Source organism: Camelus ferus, chromosome 12, assembly GCF_009834535.1.
Source record: "Camelus ferus isolate YT-003-E chromosome 12, BCGSAC_Cfer_1.0, whole genome shotgun sequence".
NCBI classification, from domain to species: domain Eukaryota; kingdom Metazoa; phylum Chordata; class Mammalia; order Artiodactyla; family Camelidae; genus Camelus; species Camelus ferus.
In genome coordinates, this window is record NC_045707.1 from 16683920 (window position 1) to 16704402 (window position 20483).

Consider the following 20483-nt stretch of genomic DNA (forward strand, 5'->3'; position numbering starts at 1 on the left):
TAATGAACGGTCACTAGGTAATAAATAGCCTGTAGCTGGCACTCTTCTTAATTTATTGGTATCAAGTCTTTTTATAAAATGGATGTTACCTGAATATTCTAAGTTGTTCTGTCCTGTCTACCTTTATTAAGTGTTCTGCTTCTTTCTTGGCTGTGTGAGGTGTGTTACCCTCCCTATATTAACCGACTATAATGGAAATGAGGAAAGCTGACATGGGATATATACCAATTTGGATTGCCTCTTCGTATGATCCATTTATTTAACAAACACTTCTTGGCTGCTTCCTAAGTGAGGCCTTGGGGGTATCGGGTTCTCTTGGGGGAAACAACGATGAATAAAGTCCATTCTTACCCTTATGTAATTATAATATGGTGGTGTATCGTGTGATAACACTTTTGACAACGGGGCCTCAGAATAGGCCTTATTTACTTCATAGTAAGAATCATATTTGGACGAGGCTTTGGATTTTAGAAAAGAAGGATAGACTGAAACATTCTAGGCAGAAAGAACAATACGAACAAAGGCTCAGAAACAAGAGCCTAGGACAATGTGAGAAAAAGCAGAGTAGTCTGATTGGAATTTGGAGGGTGGGAGATGTGCCTGGGAGGGGAGTGTGGGAGCCAAATCAAGGAGGACTTAGAGTGTTAGACTAAGAAGTTGGGTCTTTACTTGATAAGCAGTGGAGAACAACTGAAGGTTTTTGAATAGGAGTAAGGATAAGTGATCAAAATTGTGCTTTAGGGAAGTGAGTATGGCAGTGATCTGTAGGATGGACCAGAGGGAAAGAGAACTGGGACAGAGAGAATAGCTGTGAAGTAATGAGGGCCTGAACTATGGTGGTGGAAGAGAGAGTAAGGGGAATGGCTGAAGTCAAGTTATTGTAGAGATAAATTGATGCAAATTTGTGATTGATTGTGGAGGCTTAAGGCAAGAGTTGGGCATTCAGTCCTTCATTTGATAATTTGATAAATTGTTACTGGGTGTTTTCTGTGTACCCAGGTCTTGTTCCCTGCCTTTGAGAATAAGCAGGCAAGCTGTACATACTACTCTTGGAAGTTAGTTTTTGTTAGGAAGACATAATAAACAAAGAAACAAAATTATTACAGATAATGATCAGTGCATTAATAAAGATAATATAGTCCAAGTACTTTAAAGATGGTGGTGCTTTAACTTGGTGCAGAGACTAAACTTGGAGAATCTAGAGGAATCAAAGGCTACATGCTCTCTTAAATCCTCAGTGTCTTAAATAGGCTTTTAGCAGGTACTAAATTATAATCTTTAAAAGGACCCATACTACAGGTATTCTGAGTTGTTTAAAAGCCCGTATTGTCACACCATTGAGTTTGCCAGTCTTAGATTTTCACACAGGCAGGAGTTCAGTACATTTTAGCATTAGTATGAGCTACCTGTAGCTAAATATAGCATTTTCTTGGGAAAAGAGCCTCAGGTCTTCTCTAGTCCTTGTACAAGTTCTAAGTTGCAGTTCCAAAGTTCTGCGACACATAGTGTGTAAGAGACAACTTTTACTTGAATTCTAGGATGTGTATTATTAACTAATCACCTGACCCATAAAATTCCACTGATTGTTAATTTTAGGAGTTAGTCTCTGTTGGTTTCTACAGGATGTGGGCTATGAAATCTTTTTATTCGTATAAGAATTAACCTGTTGATTGGGTCATTTAATGACCATTTAAATGTCAGAGGATGTCTCATGATTACAGTGATTTTGGTGATCTTCTCAGTGCAATTAACCATATTTTAAATCCTTTCTCAGTCAAGTATACAGAGGGATGTGCCTTCTACTAATTGTTTCCAAAGTCACATGCATTGTAAATTCTTTACATATAACTCTGTTTGACACAATTCAAGATTAGGATTTCCCCATTATATGACAATTTCTGTCAACTCTGATTCTAGCAGAATTGTTGATACCTGCTCTGAAGAGGCACTCCTATTCCAGACACTTTGTTGAGTCTACAAAGTTTGGCCTATGGAATGAAGTTTGAATAAAAGCTTCTCCCAATTTCAGAGGAGAAGGCACCCCATCTACTGTTCGAGGTCAATCCCTCTCCCTGTGCCTCAGCCCATCCATGCCTCCCCGCCTTCTCTAGAACTTCGCTCTCAGTTATCCCCCCTCTTTTCTGTACTTCAAACTTTCCCTTTCACAGTAGTTCCTTCCCCTCAGCCTATAAACATGCTCAAAGCCTCTCCCATCTTAATGAACCCATACTTGACCCCATATCCCCAGCTAGTATCTCTCTTCTCATGCTGTTGAAACTTTACTCACCATCACCACCTACACATCTCCTAGCCACTCCTCCATCCTTGCAGCCTGACTCTGCATCCTCACCTCTCTGCTGACATTCTCAACGTAAGATCCTCCATGACCTCAAATTGCCAAATTTAATGGAGACTTTTTTTCAGTTCTTATTTCACTGAACCTCTGATGTATTTGGTACCATTAATTACTCGCTGATTCTTGCAGCTCTTTACTTCCTTGGCCTAATTCTCCTTACATCTCAGACTATTCCTTCTCTTTCTCCTTCACTTCCTCCACCTTCCCCTTAAATGTTGACATTCCTGCAGGTTCAGCCCTTGGCCCGTGTCCCTCTCATTTGGCACACTTTGCCTGGCTGAGCTCATCCGTGCTCTCAGGACTCTTGACTCTGTTTCTCCGGCCTAGCACGTTCCTTAAATATTCAGTGTCTTGCCAGGCATCTCTATCTGGATTTCTCGCAGGTAACTCTATACATGCAATTCATTTTCTCCCTTCAAACCTACTTATCTTATTTCATCTGCTGTTTTAATTCATGATACCACCCAAATTCTAGATATCATTATTGACTCCCCAATTTTCTGCAGTCCTTGAGCATCACCAATATTAGGGAACTGTCACTAGAATGTTAGAATGTTGCACATTTTTACAAGTAAGAAAAAATTATGGCTCAGAAATGTTAATTTACTGCTCAAGTTCCCTCACCTAGTGTGTGGTAGAGCCAGGTTTCAGGTCCCAGGATGTGTGAATTTAATACTTGTGGGCTTTCTACCGTACCATGCTGTCTCTGTAAGAAAGTATATTGCAGGATGATTTTTTGTTTTTGTTTTCTACTATCATTTTAAAACAGTTTCTATCATTTTGCACTACCTCACTGTGAATTCAGTATGTTTTTGTTTGTTTGTTTCATACTGTATCTTCAGCATGGTATCTAAGACAGAAAAGATGAGAAGACTTTTCAAACTAAAATTAATGAATTTTTATGGGTGGATGAGCTAAAGAGTGGAAAAGGGTCGATTAGACACCTAGCAGAAAGTTGGTTATGGTTATTAGTTGATTTTAGCCGCATCATTTCCTCATGAGTAAGATTCATTCGTACATTCAGCAAACACATACGAACTGTCTACCTTGTACCACAAGGGCATCATGTGACATATTCTGCTTGTTAAGCTAAAAAAGTCATGGTAGTTGGAAGATATACTCCTGTCTTTAAGGATGTCAGGGTTCAATGAGAGATACTGATATGTAAACAAAATGACAGTGCTACGTTAACTGCTCTGACAGAAGTAAGTATGAAGTGTTGTGGGGGCACACAGGAAGGAAGGGTAATTCTGTTTGAGAGAGTTGAATGGGGCCATCTTCAGAGAGTAGGTGACATTTGAGCTGTACCTTAAAGTATAAAAGTATGATTAAAAAGCATTTCATGAAAAGAATATGAAAACAAATAAATATATGTATGTATATTTATGACTGAAATATTTTACTATACACCAGAGACTGACACATTATAACTGACTATACTTCAATAAAAAAAAAGCATTTCACCTGTCAGAGAAGAGAAGAAAGAGTAGTTTGGGTTTAAAGAACAGTACATGCAAAGGCAGAGAGACAAGAAAAAAGTTGAATTGTTTAAAACCACTAATTTCTCTGTGACTGGAGCATGGGGTGTGGTTTGGTAGGACAGGAGATAAAGCTGGAGAGGCAGGGTGGATCCCACCGTGTGCACACTAAGCGGTTTTTATTTCCTCCTACTTCCAAAGTTCTTAGGTCTGAATAACCTCTGGGGCCTATTTTGAGCCAGGGCAGCTGTGGAGGTGCCTCCTAGTGACTTTGGACTCTTGGTCTAGCTTATGCACAAGTGTCCCACTGGCTCGTGCCAAGTGTGTGAATACTAAGTAACGTGAATATTAGCCCTTAGAGTCTCCTGCTGCCACCCCATGTGTGAGGCCAAGGAGCAGAAGGAGCAGCAGTGGTCTGTGTCATGGCCATGACATCATCTTAATCACATTGTTTGAGTGCTTATTCTGTGCCAGGCACTATAGTAAGGACTTTCTGTGAATTTTCATTCAATCCTCATAACTTTATGATAAAATAGGTACTGTCAGTCATTACCCCTATTTGATCAATAAGAAAACAGCCTTAGCAACCTAGGTTAGTTGCCTAGAATCATGGCAGCTAATAAGCATTGGAGCTGGGTCTTAAATCCAGGTCTTTGTGGCCTCAAAGCCTGTAAACCACTCTACTCTGCTGCTGTGTAAGAAAGAGGAGAGTGAGAACAGATTGTAGAATATGAATGCAGTGAACAGAGGCATTAATACACTTTACAGAATAAACCTGCCTTGTGCTTTACCCTAGAGCAGCTGCAGGCTGGGTACCCCAAGAGGGGAAGGAGATCAAAGGCAAACTCATACTGAAGGACAGTGAGGAGGAGGGGCCATGTAGGAGGTTCAGAGCCGCCCTGCCTGGGGGTGGGCAGCATCCTGCTGGCTCAGCACTGAAGCAGCTGCTGTCCTGCCAGGTATGGCTTCCTGTGACCAGGAAGTGGGCAGGAAGGGGGAGTCAGACCTGCTTGAAATGTGGGTTGGAGGCCATGGGGTTACAAGGGCAAACCAAATGAGAACGTGTATGCAGAAGCATGGAAAACAGCAAAGCCACAGACAGACGTGGTGCTAGCGTTATCCTCACCCAGCTTAACTTGGGAAAATACCATCCATGGCTGCTGTGAGCTCTGTGGCAGGTGCAAGGGCTTTTCTTTTTGCCAGAGTTAAAGGTATTAAGTAAAAGAGGTCTCTTTATTGATCTGAGGGTTGGATCAGGTGGCATGGTGTGCCGAAAAGAGTTCAGGACTGGAAACCAATAACTTTCCTATTCCCGCTCCCCAGCTCTGGGGTCTTAGCTTGGGCAGGGCGTTCTGTGCTTGGTTTCTTGTCTGTAAGGTGAGGAGATGGATTTGCTAAGTAGTTCTGAAGCTTTTTTAAAAATGCAGCATGATATGATGATTAAGAGTTTAGGCTCGAGTTAGACTGCCTTGGTTCAGTTCTAAATTTTACCACTAAATAACTTTTTGGTCTCGGACAAGTTACTTAACCTTTCTGTCGTAATTTCATCATCTATAACATATTCCTACGTCGTCAAGGGGTTGCTGTGAGACAACCTGCTACAATACAGGTGCCTCAGCAGAGTGCCTGCCACGTAGTAAATGTTTAGTACATACTAAATGTTATTATTCCTTCAAATAGACTCATAGATACAATTATCAATGAATAAAAGGAATGAAAAATAAAAACGGGATTTAGAGGTCTCTCTTGCTGAATCCTCAGTGTGGTGGAATAGAGACTTGGAAGATGAGGGCTCTGTATATTCATATAGTTCAAACAGAAGCATAAGCCAAAAGGGAAAAAAAATTGCCTATATCCTGACGTCCTGCTTTTTAGTTCAGTATTTCTAAGCTGGGTACCAGGACACAGGGATTCTGGAGATTTGGGCCGGTTGTGCCTTTGCTGGAGCCTTTCCTGGGACACATGGGGACTATAATTGCAATTTTACTTGAGGGACCCACCGAGCGGATTAGCATGAAGAAAGGCATCAGGATCCCTTAAACGTGGCGTAGCCATTTTGACAGCGCAGGTCGTTTATTTCTGAACAGCTTCCTAGTCTGAGGTAGACTCTGTTTAGATTCAGCATTGCTTTTCTTTATTAAAACAGGGAAATTTTGAAAGGACATTTATTTGCTGCCTGCTCCATTGCTTAGCTTATATCGTGTGCCTGCTGTACATTCGGAAGCGAATGTCAAATCGCTGTTAATTAGTGGACAGCTGGCTACCGCTGTTGTCACTGTCATAGCTGTTTTTCAGATCAGCTATATTTATTATTGTTGGGTTGAAGAGTACTTCTCTGTGTATGTGCACACTCTGAAACCAATAGGCAGAGAGGATTTGCCCCTGGCAGAAGGTACCAGAATTAAGAATTTATAGTTAGGCAGGAAAGAGCTAACAACTATTATAAGTCACACTGGCCAGTTGTTCAGAAGAGGTACACAGGTCTGGGAGAATAACGTGTGTGTGTGTGTGTGTGTGTGTGTGTGTTTGTGTGTATATATATATGTTAGGTTTAATAAGCACGAATTTAAGGCTAGTGAAGTCAGCTAAATATGAGAGGGTCAGGCAGTTCTAGAGGTCAAAACAGTTAAGATCTCAGGTCCAAACCTGGGAGATGGTCATAAGTCAGCATCAGTAACAGAGCCAGGTAGAGCCAAAGGATCTTGGTTCCCAGCTGCCCCCTTGTAGGTTAGCTCGGTCTCTGAGCCACTAGGTGTTCATTACAGCTGGAAGGTCATCAGATGCATACAGTTGACCTTTGCCCTAGTTGAAATGATGACTTCTCAGGAGGGGGAGAACTTGGCTGAGTAGAGACTGCTCTCCTGGGCCTTGTGTCCCACAGCGAACCAGGGGCTGGATAATAAACCTTTCTCTAAGAAGCTCTCTGTTCTGCGATATACTCCACCCCTGCACCGTGTACTCTTCTTTATACCGTCCTTTCATATTTATACACCCTTTATTTTAATTTATACATTTTGTATGATTTAAAAAATTAATCCAGTCCTGGAGTGAGGGTGGGGAAATGCTGATGAGCTGGCTGCACGCAGTGCTTTGGTGACTGTGTGCACCTGTTGTGTTATGCTTGCCGTGTGCTGGTGTTTGTTTGGTATGAATATGAATGTGCTCATACCTGGCCTTGCACAGGGTCCGTTCTGCTTATCGTAGACCCCGAAGAGAACACCTCTTGCCCTGAGTTAGCCATGGCAAAGCTCCTCCATCATGTGCTCCAAGCCACACACTGATAATTAGAAATGAAAAGCCTGTGCTTTTCAGCAGGCTCATTTTATGCCGGCATGACCACGTTTATTAATACTCGCTGCCATAACTCGTTAAGAGCTGTTCCACGCTACTCATGGGCCTTGTGCGCACAAGCATTCACTGGCTGTTGTTATAAACGGATATTTTCCCTTGGGCAGTAAACCACGATTCAATTTCAATTTCCCTTTTAACTCATTTACTTCACAAAGATCTAATTTAAGACAGATTAGGTAAAATATTATTGGACTTCATGGGCACCAAGTGATTGTTGCTCAAGTAATATTCTTGTAAGAATCCAAAGCTTGCTGTCCTTCTCACTCCTCCTGGGCTTTAAAGGGTCTGGTGTTGGAGCACAGTGTTGACCAAGGGACAGTCTCCTTTTCTGGATTTTTACCAGCAGTTTCACAATGATTACTGAAATTTAATCAGCCAAGCGCGTGGCTTTAAAATGCTTTTGTATGTATTTTTAAAAAGTCAGCCCATCACCAATCATTGCTGTCCATTCTCTTTCCCCTAGTCTGCTTCTGCCAAGAACAGGGGGTAAAAGTAGGGGATATAGGGCAGGGAGAGGCAGCCTGTGGGACTGCCCCATGCTGTCCCCAGCCACCTACATGTAGAGTGTAGTGGTCAGGATGGTATCAAGCACTGTTGACCCTGGACTTGACAGAGTTTCACCTGAAGGAGCAAAATAACATTCAGGAGCGTTCTACCAAGATACACTGTGAAAGAATGAATAACGGTGGGCTCTCCTCAAAAGTGTGGTTTGGACTTTGTTGCACTTAACCTTGATGCTTCTGTGTATTTTCTAAATCGCAGACTCAGACGTCAGAGCTGCCCATCAGGCAGCCTGCTCTCCCATGGCATAGAGGAAGGAAAATGAGATCCAGAGAGCTGCAGGGGCTCCCCCAGGCCACACAGCCAGGGAGAGGCAGGTGAAGGAGAACCTACCTGTGCTCCTTCAGGTGATATGGCAGACCCCAAATCCTGGTGAACACAGATTCCTCTGCAGCTTGTTTAATCAGAACCTCTGGAATGGGACTTGTGAATCTGCATTAAAAAAAAAAAAAGAAAAAAAAGCTAATCAGATCATTCTTAAGCAGCCTGCCTGACTTAGGTGAGAACTGGTATTAGTGTGTATCAGGGATCAGCCAGCTCAACGCATGGCCCAAGTCCGCTCTGCCATTTGTTTTTGTGCAGCCCAGGAGTTAAGAAGGGTTTTAATATTTTTAAATGATTGGGAAAGTCAAAAGAATAATACTATTTTGTGATGTGTGAAAGTTGTATGAAATTTAAACTTCCTTGCCCGTAAATCAGGTTCTGTTGGAGCCCATCCGCTCTTCCTCGTTTCCGCGTTGTCTGTGGTTGGTTTGCACCCCAGTGGCAGGTCTAGCTGTTGCGGCAGGATCTGCATGGCGCACGGGGCCTGTGGCCTTTGCTGTCTGACCCTTTGCAGAAGCTGCTTCCTGGCCCCTGTTGTATACTGTTCCACCTCTCAGAGAGGCACTGCAGGCCCCAGTGTTAGTGGGAATTCCTGCGCTCTGAGAACTGGTGTTGGTCCAAACCCCATCTTGCTTTATGCAGAAGACGAAGTTATGAAAAACCACATATAAACTGAAGCATATATAAATCTGGTTATTTTAACAATAAAAGTACATTTTTTTGTAGTACAACTTGTTCCTTGAGTATGGAGAATTCACCTTCATTTCAGGAGGTTTAGTGTAAACTCTGTGTTTATTTCTCTTGGAATAGAAGAAGGGTTTCCTGGTTTTATACTTGATGAAGATATAGGATATAAACATTTGGAAAGGAGTGATGATAAACTATTGTGTATATAGTATTCAGTATCCAAATTAATTATGAGACTTCTCCTTCACATACAAAATGCCCTTAAGAAACCCTTTGTACCTACGAAACCATGGTTTTTAAATTCACTGAAGAGACCTGGTTTTCCTCAAGACCATTGATCTCCTTCTTGCCAACTCATCACTGTACTAATTCAGAATCTTAGCTACCTCCTAGTTTTTCTTCAGCCAAGGTCGAACAGTTTCAGTTTCCTGACGTCTTCCGTTTCTTTTTCCTCTTCTCCTTTACTCTCATCTCAGACACACGAGCATTTGTTCACAGACATTTACTGAGCACCTGCTCCACGCCAGGTCCTGTGCAGGCACTGACTCTGAGGTAGGAGATCCGTCAGTGGTTCCTCTAGACCTATTTTTTCCATCATGACCAAACTAAAAGAGAAACTTGGGAGGTGCAGAGCGTGTTACTTTAAAACATCCTATTGCCTGTCTTCTTCTAAGGGCAGGTAGGTGACTCTGTAAAGACTCAGCCTGATGGTTTTAGATCCTGGGACATGGGCCAGTGCTTCATCCATTGTTGTTTACGCTTTTATGGAGTGAGCCCCAGGGGCTCAAATTTCTCATTCACCAGAGAATCCATCCCCCACACCAGGTTCATTCTCTGCCGTCTTGCCACTGAGTTGCCTCTCAATCTGGCACAGCAGAAGCTGTAAAGAGGCTCTAAACTTGGCAGAATATGCTGCTCCTTGCTGCCTGCCCTTTGATAGGTGGTGTCCCTCTCCTGAGCTTTTGTGAAATGCGTAGAGGATAATGATCCCTCCTTCACACATATTTCATGGGAATATGCGGTTGAATGAGGAAGTTATTTAAAAGGCTTAGCATTTTCCTGGAGGGAGTTGCTATAGAAACGCAGAGGCGTACAAGTACTTCAGAGAGGGGCTTTCAGGAAAGTCCTGGGCTCTTTGTTTCTTTGAGAAGCCAAACTATGGAAGAGCCATAGCTTGGCCCTGGACCCCGCTCAGCCTAACCCCAGGTCTCCTACTTCCTCTTGCCGTCAGGACTGGGCTTTCCCTGCAGCGCGCCCCACCAGAGCCAGTGCCTCCTCGTGCAGGAGGAGTAGTGTCACACCACAGTCCCACACACTGGGGGCAGGGCACTGCACGCTTCCACGGTGTCTGTGGCTCAGTACCAGCTCTGCTTTTCTATTGTGGAGAGAATGGCATGACTCTGCCAGATTAGGAGAGGAAAGAACAGAAGTTGAGAGGTCAGGAGCTTTTAAAAACTCTGCCAGCAAAAATTTATTGGGACCGCTTGGGTTGAGCATTATATGGGACCTGTGGGAGGAAGTGTGAGATTGGTTCCTGCTCTCTTAAGAGCTTGAAACATAGTTTTAGGAGTAGGGGGGAAGGGAGGGGAAGGGTTAAAAAAGAGCTTGGAGAATAATGAAAGACACAAACTCTGAATATAATAGGAGTTCAGAAGAGGGGGAGCTCCGAGTAATTGGAAATATATCATTAAAAAATGGGACTTCATTACCAAAATTCAAAAGAATGCTGACCTCTGTGAGAAGGAGGTGGGATGTGTTTGGAAAGGGGTGCAGAGAGGAGCAGGATTGGTAAGGCATTATTTCTTGGGTTAATGGGTGGGTACATAGATGTTTGTGGTATCATTCTATAGACCTTCTTCTATGTCTTGTACCTCTTATATGGTTCATTTTTTGTTTGTTCTTATTTTTGTGGTATTTTGTTTTCATTGAGAGATAATTCACGAGCTAGAAAACTCACTGTTTTAAAGTGTACAGTTCATTGGCTTTTTGTTCACAAGGTTGTGCAGTCATCAGCACTATCTAATTTCAGAACATTTTCATCACCCTAAAGAAGCCCATTAACAGCGACTCCCCAGCCCCCTGTCCATCCAGCCCTGGGCAACCACTAACCAACTTTCTGTCAAGATTTGCCTGTTCTGAACATTTCATATAAATGGAATCATGCAGTATGTGGCCTTTTGCATCTGAATTCTTTTCAAAATTTTCAAGACTTACCCATGTTGTAGCATGTATCAATACTTAATTTCTCTCTTTCTTTTTTTCTGGGCCCAGATACATGTATTTTTCAAAAAACTCCTTAAATCATTCTGAAGTTCAGATAGGATTAGGAACCACTTTTAGCTATTACTCTTCTTAATTCTATTATTTGCTTGGAGTAAAGCTGATTTTAAAAAATTTATCAATAACAGTATACTGGGCATTTTTCAGGTACTAAATTACAGTTGACCCTTGAACAGTACAGGTGCTAAGGGCATGGGCCCTCAGTGCAGTTGAAAATCCGTGTATAACTTACAGTCAGCCCTTAGTATGGGCAGTTCCCACATACCCGTGGTCCCTCAGTACCTGCAGTTCCTCTGTATCTGTGGTTGTGCAGCCACAAATTCAACCAACTGTGGATCAACTAGTATTCAGTATTTACTGCTGAAAAATGTCCAAGTACAGGTGGACCTGCAAAGTGCAAACCTATGTTGTTCAGGGGTCAACTGTATATCCTTTTTATTGCAGTGAAATATACATAACATAAAATTTGCCACTTTAACCATTTTTAAGGGCACTATTCAGTGGTATGAAATCCATCCACCATGTTGTACAACCATCCATTTCCACAACTTTTTCATCATCCCAAACAGAAATTATATCCATTAAACAATAACTCTCCATTCCTCCTACCCGAAGCTTCTGATAAATTCTATTCTACTTTCTATCTCTATGACTTTGTTAACTCTAGGTACTTCATGTAAGTGGAATCATGTATATTTGTCCTTTTGTGTTTGTCTTATTTCGCTTAGCGTAGTGTCTCCCAAGTTCATCCATGTTGTAGCACGTGTCAGAATATCAGTCTTTTTAAGACAATAATATCCCATTATATGGATTTATACTACATTTTGTTTACCTGTTTGTCAGTTAAGGGGTGTTTGGGTTGCTTTCACTTTTGCAGTATTTTGAATAATGCTCTTATGAACATTCGTGTATACACTTCTGTGTGAACCTGTTTTCAGTTCTGGGTATATAGCTGGGAGTAGAATTTCTGGGTCACATGGTAACTCAATGTTTAAGTTTTGAGGAACTGCCAAACTGTTTTCTGAAGTGGCTAAACCATTTTACTTTCTCACTAGTAATATATGAGAGTTCCAATTTCTTTATATTCTTGCCAACATTTGTTATTTTCCATGATCTTTCTTAAAAAAAAATTATTACCATCCTCGTAGATGTAAAGTGGTATTTCATTGTGGTTTTATTTGTAATTCCCTAATGACTAATAATGTTGAATATCTTTTCATGTGCCTATTGGCTATTTGTAAATCTACTTTGTAGAAATGTTTGCTCAAATCCTTTCCCATTTTTAAGTTGGATTATTATTATTATTACTTTTTACTGTTGAGTTGCAAGTATTTATTCTGGCTGCTAAATCCTCATAATTTATTTATTTTATTGAAGTATAGTCGATTTACAATGTTGTGTTAATTTCTGGTATACAGCATAGTGATTCATATATATATACATGAATTTTTTAGGTTCCACATATAAGTGATATCAAATGTAAGCCCTCATTAGATTCGTGATTTGCAGATATCTTCACCCATTCTGTGGATTGTCTTGTTCCTGATTGTAGGGAGAAAGCTTTTAGTCTTTTAACATTAAATATGATGTTACCTGTGGATTTTTCATAGATGCCTTTGATCAGGTTAAGGAGGTTCCCTTCTATTTCTAGTTCGTTGAGCATTTTTATTATGAAAGAGTGTTGATTGTGTCAATTTTTTTGCTGCGTATCTATTGAGACGGTCATGTGGTTATTGTCCTTTATTTTATTAACGTGTTGTGTTAAATTGATTGATTTTCATGTGTTAAGCCATCTTTGCATTTCTGGGATAAATCCTGCTTGGTTGTGGTGTGTGATCCCTTTTTTATATGCTGCCAAATTTGCTGGTATTTTGTTGAGGCTTTGTATCTATATTCATAAGGGATATTAGTCTATAGTTTTCTGTTCTTGTGATGTCTTTGTCTGGTTTTGTATCACAGCAATGCTGGCCTTACAGAATGAGTTGGGAAGTATGCCCTTCCCTTCTATTTTTTTGGAAGAATTTGTGAAGGATTGATATTAATTCTTCTTTAAACATTTGGTAGAATTCATCAGTGAAGCCATCTGGTCCTGGGCTTTTCTTTGTGGGGGTTCATTTTTCAATGCAAGGTGCAGAAAAGTATTTATAGTACAATCCCACTTGAGAGAGAGTCTTTTTAAGGCTATATTTATATATTTATACAGAAGAGTTTTGAAAAGATACACAAGAAAAGACACATAAACAGCAAAGTCCGTCTTTGGGTGATGAGATGGAACTCGTCTTCCATTCTTTTTTTTTTTTTTTTAATGATTATGACCATTATTGCTTTAAATTAAAAAACAAAACAAAAACAAAAACCTGCTTAAAATGGCTAGTATTTGACCATTTGCTTTTTCACCCGCACAGTGAGATGCTCGGGCCTCTGGCCTTGTGTCCTTAGGAACTCAGTCTAGTGGCCCCTGCATCTCTCTGCAGCTTCACCGCCTGCTGCTCCCCCTGTCTGTTCTGCCCTCCATTGAATTACTTGTCAATTCCCTGAAAACACCCACAGTTACATGCTACTGTGCCTTTGTACATTGTCTGCTGTTCCTTTTCCTTGCCAACCCTTCCCCCTTTATCAGTCCAATTAATATCTCTTAATCGCCACTTGTCCTTTAAAATCCCTTCCAAACATTTAGTTACCTTCCTTTGAGAACACCTCCCAGCTCACTCGCCTACCTCGCAGTCCCCACCCAAGGGGAGAAAAATCCCTCCCTCCTGTTGCCTCTCGTACATCACACGTATTTTTGCTGCTGAGCTTTGTGTTTACCTTGCATCACAATTACTAGTTCATGTAGATGTCTTCCCTAAAAGTGCAGTTTCATTCAACCTTGTATCCTACGAGCTTAGCACAATGCTTGGCACAAAATAGATGCTCAGAAATATCTTGATGGAATTGAATTCGTGAGACGAGAAAAGGCAATCTGGGTAGGATGAGCAAACAGTGTGAGCAAAGGCCAAAGTATGAATTACTGTAACCATGCCCTAATTTGGCAAGACAGGAAGATTCATGCTAGGAAATGTCATTGAATGCTTTTGGCAGGGCTGAGAAGGAAGACTGTTTTTTTCCCTTTTTCAGTTTTATTAGTAGTTTTATTACAGTTTGACTGCACATATGCATTATATTGCATGTAAATACAGATACACAGTATACTGCACATGGTGTTTTTAGTTTACATATAGGTACTGATCATTGTTTCTAAGAACAGATTAGAGCTTTAGCTTTTTAAACTGACATAGTTATCAATGGAATAAAGCCAACCACAAAATAAGAATCAATAGAATGCAGTAATCCAGTCATAAAGGACCGTCAAATGTGCTTACACATATTCAATAAATCAATCATCTAAGTTATAAATAATAAGTAGTTCATTTGGTGTCCTTTTTTTAAAAAAAAAATTATTTAGAAGGAAGACTCTTGAAAGCCAAATAGAGTAGACTTGGGAGGTAAATATTGGTGTAATGAACTCTTCTCACTGCCTTCAAGTCTTGGCTCAAATCTCTCTTTTCAGTAGGCTTACCCTGACCACCTTCTAAAACTGTCCTCTCTCCCTTCACCTGCCTCTGACCCCAGCACTCCAGATCTCCCCTCCTTTGTCCATAGCTCTTAGCACATTCTCTGTAACTTACTTACTAATGATGTTTTTTTACTTATTGTCTGTCTCCCCACTTAGAATACATACTCCTCACACTTGGTTAGCCTTGTGCACTAGTATTTCCCCAGAATCTGGAACGTTGCCTGGCACACAGTAGGCACTCAGTAAACATTTGTTGATTTGTTGAGTGAATAAATCCTAAATTAATAAACTTTAGTATCTTGTCCAGAGCTGGCAGAAATAGGTATAATTCAGATGGCTTGTTTCTGACAGAAAAGCTTATTCTGTAAAACTGCTAAGATAATGTCACCTATATGTAATATAATCTAGGGCAGAGAGGAGGAGAGGGGTGAGGGAAGGAGAGATATATTGCCTTAAGGGTTCTTGCCTTACATACCAAATTGGGAAGTAAAACTTATGAGTACATTTGAGTTTATTTATTTCTTGCCTAGAAAAATGTTGTCTCATGTGGTGATTAATTCCCATGCTTTAATAATTTCTCTTTTTCTTTCTCCACAGACCTTTGTAGTATTAAACAGAGGGAAAACTCTCTTCAGATTTAGTGCCACGCCTGCCTTGTACATTTTAAGTCCTTTTAACCTGATAAGAAGAATAGCTATTAAAATTTTGATACATTCATATCCTTTTCTGCAAATGTGGAGTGGGTGCAGCGGCTGCATGGTCACTGGCGCATGTTTCTGAGTGTTGACAACTTAATTGTATATTAAGTATTTTATCAATAGTGTAATTGACTGTCCCATCCATCAGAAGCTTTAAGAGCGCACTTCTGCTGAATCCTGAGCTAAGTTTCAGCAGATTCTTTTTTCTTAGGATGATATCATGGGAGTCTGGAATTTTGCAGGTATCATTAAGAGGGACGAATTAAGATGGTAACCTTTTACTGAAGTCTTACATTTTAAAGCACTCAGACTTCAGAAATTTCATACTGAGTTAGATTATTCAGTTTTGTAATGTATTAAAGTCCATATTAGAAGTTTTGAAAAGCTACTTGAGTTACAAACAATCGAATGAATATTTTAGAGTTCTGCCTTAAATGCTTTTGATTTCTTAAACAGTGAGACCAGTATCTAAAATAATTTCTCAGATTAAGTAGCCTCCTTGGTACAGAGGTTTAGATCTAGGTTGCTGGATTGATGTGAATCTCTTCTAGTATTTTTGCTCCCCTTAAACAGAAAATGCCAATTTATTCGTGTGGCTTGACTTTTATATCTTATTACCACAGGAGAGCATATGACAGATGAAAAATTATGTGATGGGTTTAACAACCTTGCATGGTGACTTTAAACGTTCATGGTTGGTATTTAATTTGACAGTACTTAGTCCCATGCTCCAAAGAGTTTTGTACCCTCCAAGCAGGATGAGGAAACCAGCAGTTGCTGCTTCGTAAATCATTTTGCTAAGCTTTTGCACATTTTATTAACACTAAGAATTTAGCAACCGGGTCTGGAATCTGTGGTTTACAAGCAACATAGTTCTGAAATCTAAAGGTTTACAAGGAAATAAATAATTCACAGTGGACTTCTTCCCTTTCTGTTGGATCAGAAGATGGTGTTTTTTCTCTTATAACCCGAACATGTGATTAGTCCCTGAAGAAAAATCCAGCTGTTGTGAAGAAAAAAAATCCAGCTGTTGTGAAGAAAAAAACATCCAGCTGTAAGAAGTATTTTTTCTTTTTAGAACTCCACTAGTAGGATGAAGATGGTGAATGCTGTTCGCAAGAGAGAGTGAATTAGCAACAAATGAGATATGGCCTCTGTGCTTGTAAAGTGACAGTTTGAGTTGGAATAACTCATGCTGACCTAAAGGAGTTTAATTTTTCTCAGTAGACAAGAACAAAAAGGGCTGAGAAAGATAAGAGATAGAATTGAAATGGCAACAAAATGATCCACTACCTGTGAACATTTCCAGGAATGAGCAGATGAATTTGCCTCATTTACCTGGTTCTTAGGAGCATGGCGGTGCAGATGTCTTTGAAATCCTTACTCAGTGTACCACAGCTGGTTTCCCAGATTGGACAAATGCAACACGCATTGACTGTTGCCTTGCCGCACAAGGACAGTCAGCCCTTTGGAGGACTAAGGAAGAAAGGAAATCATTAACTACACGCACATTTCCAAATAGCTGGTTGTGCAAGATAATTAGTTTAACCATAAGTGACTACTGAATATTATAGATTAGATTTAATTTGTTTTGTCACCTGATGACTTTGGCATCTGGTAGACTGATAGATTTCCGATTCCTGGGCAAAGAGGTGTTTAGAGGCATATGTGGTGAAGAGGGAGAAATGTTTTCTCCAAAAGGAGGAGAACGGTGACAACCCGGTGGGAAGAAAGTGGCTGTCCTGCTGTGTCCACTCGCACTCGCTGACTGGGTATGGATACCTGTGGTGGCATTCTGGGTTCCTGGTGGTGACCACAGTTTTCATTATCACCTCCCTTTTTCCTCCACTCTGTGCTTTGTCTCCTTTCAGGTTACTGATTTAACTCTTGTGATACCAATGTGAAATGTGTTTGCTTCCTGAGGATAAGAAACGGCCAGGTTTTGTGTATTCTCCCTTGACTCTTTTCTACAGTATTTAGCATGATCATTATGTGCACTATTTTGACCAACTGTGTATTCATGACTTTTAGTAACCCTCCTGACTGGTCGAAGAATGTGGAGTAAGTAACTCATTTATTTATTTGTCTGCTAGCTTGTTTTAAAGGTCTTTAGTCACTGAATCTTGCATTGCACAATTGATCCATCAAGGAAAAAAAAAATTATTGCCCACTTTTTAAGTCACAGAGATGGGTGAGGCTACATGTGGAATTTAAGAAATACCCTTAGACGCCAACCCTGGAAAGAGAAAGTATGCTCTGGGAGCTACTCCCCTCCCTCTGCCCTTTCCTGTGTTAGCCAGTGCCTTTGACCGGCTGCCCCAGCACCATCTTGTACCCTCAGTTGCCCGTGATACTGCCTTCTTCTCCAACATTAGCTTTCCCTTTCTTTTTGACTTGTCTCAATTTAAAAATAGCTCTGGGGCCTCCTTGCCTGCTTCAGAATGAGCACGTACTAGATGGCAGTACAGAGCTGTTCCTCTGCAGTACTCCTGGGACCAGTACATTACAAAGTTCCTGGTTTGTGCATTTCAGTACGTTTCATTTGAAGCATCCCTTTCTCTTCCTCTCTTCCTTTCTGCTGCGTTGGCTGTGCCTCTCCTGTTTTGTCTCTATTAGTTGAAGCCACATGTTGGCAAGTGTTATCTTAAAAGATTCATTTAAATTTCTGTCTGTTCAGAAATTACCTCAAGATATCCATTTCTTTGACAGGTACACGTTCACAGGGATTTATACATTCGAATCACTAGTGAAAATCATTGCAAGAGGTTTCTGCATAGATGGCTTTACCTTTTTACGGGATCCATGGAACTGGTTAGATTTCAGTGTCATCATGATGGCGTAAGTTCTCTGCTTACTTTATTGGTGTTCTGAGTGTCATTGTGTGTGTGTGGTTATACTCCCGGGAGTGTTTGCATGACAGTGTTTGTAAGTGGCAGTTTGTGGACACAGTATGAAGAATTAACGGATAACCGTGTGAGGTGGTATGGGCTTATGCCTGTGATTCTTGCCCATGAGGGCCTCTTGTGGCTCAGGCAGTGACAACATGTATATGTGGGGAAAAGTGGACAGAGGCTTTATAAACAGGAGAGAAGGTAGGAAGTGATTTCCCATCGGCACGCCATCGTATTTTATTCTCCCTTACAACACTGACCAAGGTTTGCACACTTGCCACTAGAGGGGCCTCGGTGAAGTCTTCAGATTATTGAGGTGTGAACCTTAGGCTGGAAATCAGTTTCCTGGGTATGTTAAACCATATGTAATTTCAGGAGGCTATCCAGATGTTGAAGGCTTCAGAGCACATTTTAGAGTCAAAACATGAACCTAGTATCCAATCTGGTCACTTCCTAAAGAGTTACTGACCAGAACTTCAAACTACGGTTAGTTACTAGGGAGCAGTGTAACTCCGCGTTGGTATGCTAGCTGCTCTCCATAATTTGTGTTGCTGTAACAATGAACATATATGTCTTTGGGAAGCTTAGCTGGTAGTAGAAGAGTTATAGCAGACTTTATTTTTATTTTCAGGTTGGGGAAGTGCTTTGTGATTTGGTAGGGGGTATAGATTGTGTGTGTGTGTGTGTGTGTGCACGATGTGTCAGAGATTGAGTGCATTTGTACATGTATGGGTCTGAGCATCAGATAGAAAGATGTATTTCAACTGTAAAATGTGAATGAATGATATGCATTGAATATTTGAAACTGGAACTTTGACTTTCTGTTATGTTAAGGCAATTTCTAGCTTACCGGCATCATGAATACACATTGGTGTTCATTTAAAATTCAAGTGTCCTTGCTAGGCACAGAGCTGGTGATTAAATGAGCACGTAACACGATACTCACTCTGATCTCATGATCTGGATTTTTCCTAAGCCCTGCTTTTGTATGTCGTGGGCTAAAGCTTCATCTGTAGGCGTGACTGCAAAGATACGCATACAGCTCTTGGAAAAGTCATACATGGAGACACTTAGGCATTTTTGCCATTGTCAACTAGGGAGTTATTTTAATGTAGATTTGGTTTTATGGGGCTCCTGGTACAGAAATTTGTCTCCTTTTCCTAAGAAATTGTTCACAAAACTTGGAGACATAAGCCTTTGATACCTCCTAGCCTTCCTTTATACTAAAAAAAAAAAAAAGTGAATTGACTGAGAGCTGTCATTCTGATTGGGATCTGCACATCACGATGCTGAGTAAGAGAGTAAGCCCCAGGCAGCTTCTGGTGGTATCACTTCTTTCAAATACACTTTTGAATTCTCCTTGCCCCACTGAAAAAAGAAATGTGTTCCTTAAGTGTTTATATTTTGCGACTTTCTTTTTCAAGGAAAAAAGTGAAATCATAGCTTGTATATAAGACCCTTTCTTACCCCCATCCTCAAACCCTCGCCCAGTGGTCCCATTACAAGTTACCTTTGGTTTGATTCTGCAGGTATATAACAGAGTTTGTAAACCTAGGCAATGTTTCAGCTCTACGCACTTTCAGGGTACTGAGGGCTTTGAAAACTATTTCGGTAATCCCAGGTAAGATGGCCCGGGGTTGGTGTTAGGTGTGGGGTTAGGGCCCTGACGTGACGTACTGTACTTTTTGTTTTGTTGTGGTTTTTGTGTTTTTCCTTTGGTGTTCGTGTTTGTGTCTGTGTTTGTCATTTGTGTCTGTGCGTGGCCTCCCTTACTACAGATATGTGACAGAGTTTGTGGACCTGGGCAATGTCTCAGCGCTGAGAACATTCAGGGTTCTCCGAGCTTTGAAAACTATCTCTGTAATTCCAGGTGAGAAATTTTAAACACAAGACTGACTTTATTCTCATCTCCTCTTTCCCCTCCATTCGTTTTATCCACCACGTTTTGAACTGGCATCAGCACAGCTGACATGGCCTTGCACTCTGCATGTTCTTCCTGAGAGACGTTCCCTGGAACGGCTCTTTGGTCCATTGGCAGTTCCTCTGACAGTGCTTGCTAGGCATGCAGCCCCCATTCCATCCATGCTTTGAAAAAGCACGTGTTTAATAAGAATCACTTGGATCTCACAATGTCTGAAAAAAATTGTCACGGAGCTAGCTGTCTCTTTGAATATAAATCATTTGCTTTCTGGCCTCATGGAATTACAGTAACTCTAACATCCGCCCTCATCCCATTGCTTGTGGTTTCTAGGCTTCCTATCGCATGGTTTGCTGATGGGATGTTTGTTATTCAAAAAATTG

At 40.9% G+C, this 20483-nt stretch overlaps 1 protein-coding gene across 6 annotated transcripts in view; it reads left to right on the forward strand.

Moving 5' to 3' along the window:
• SCN8A (sodium voltage-gated channel alpha subunit 8) overlaps positions 1-20483 on the forward strand; it is a 166771-nt gene that overhangs the window by 59267 nt on the left and 87021 nt on the right. For 3 of the 6 annotated variants that reach the window (XM_032492861.1, XM_014565796.2, XM_032492863.1), the window contains 4 exons: positions 15191-15309; positions 17263-17352; positions 18001-18129; positions 19961-20052. In XM_032492861.1, coding sequence (XP_032348752.1) covers positions 15191-15309; positions 17263-17352; positions 18001-18129; positions 19961-20052 — 430 coding nt within the window. Of the gene's footprint in view, positions 1-15190; positions 15310-17262; positions 17353-18000; positions 18130-19711; positions 19804-19960; positions 20053-20483 lie in introns of those variants that run through there. The other 3 variants (XM_032492862.1, XM_032492864.1, XM_032492865.1) reach the window with 2 other exon arrangements.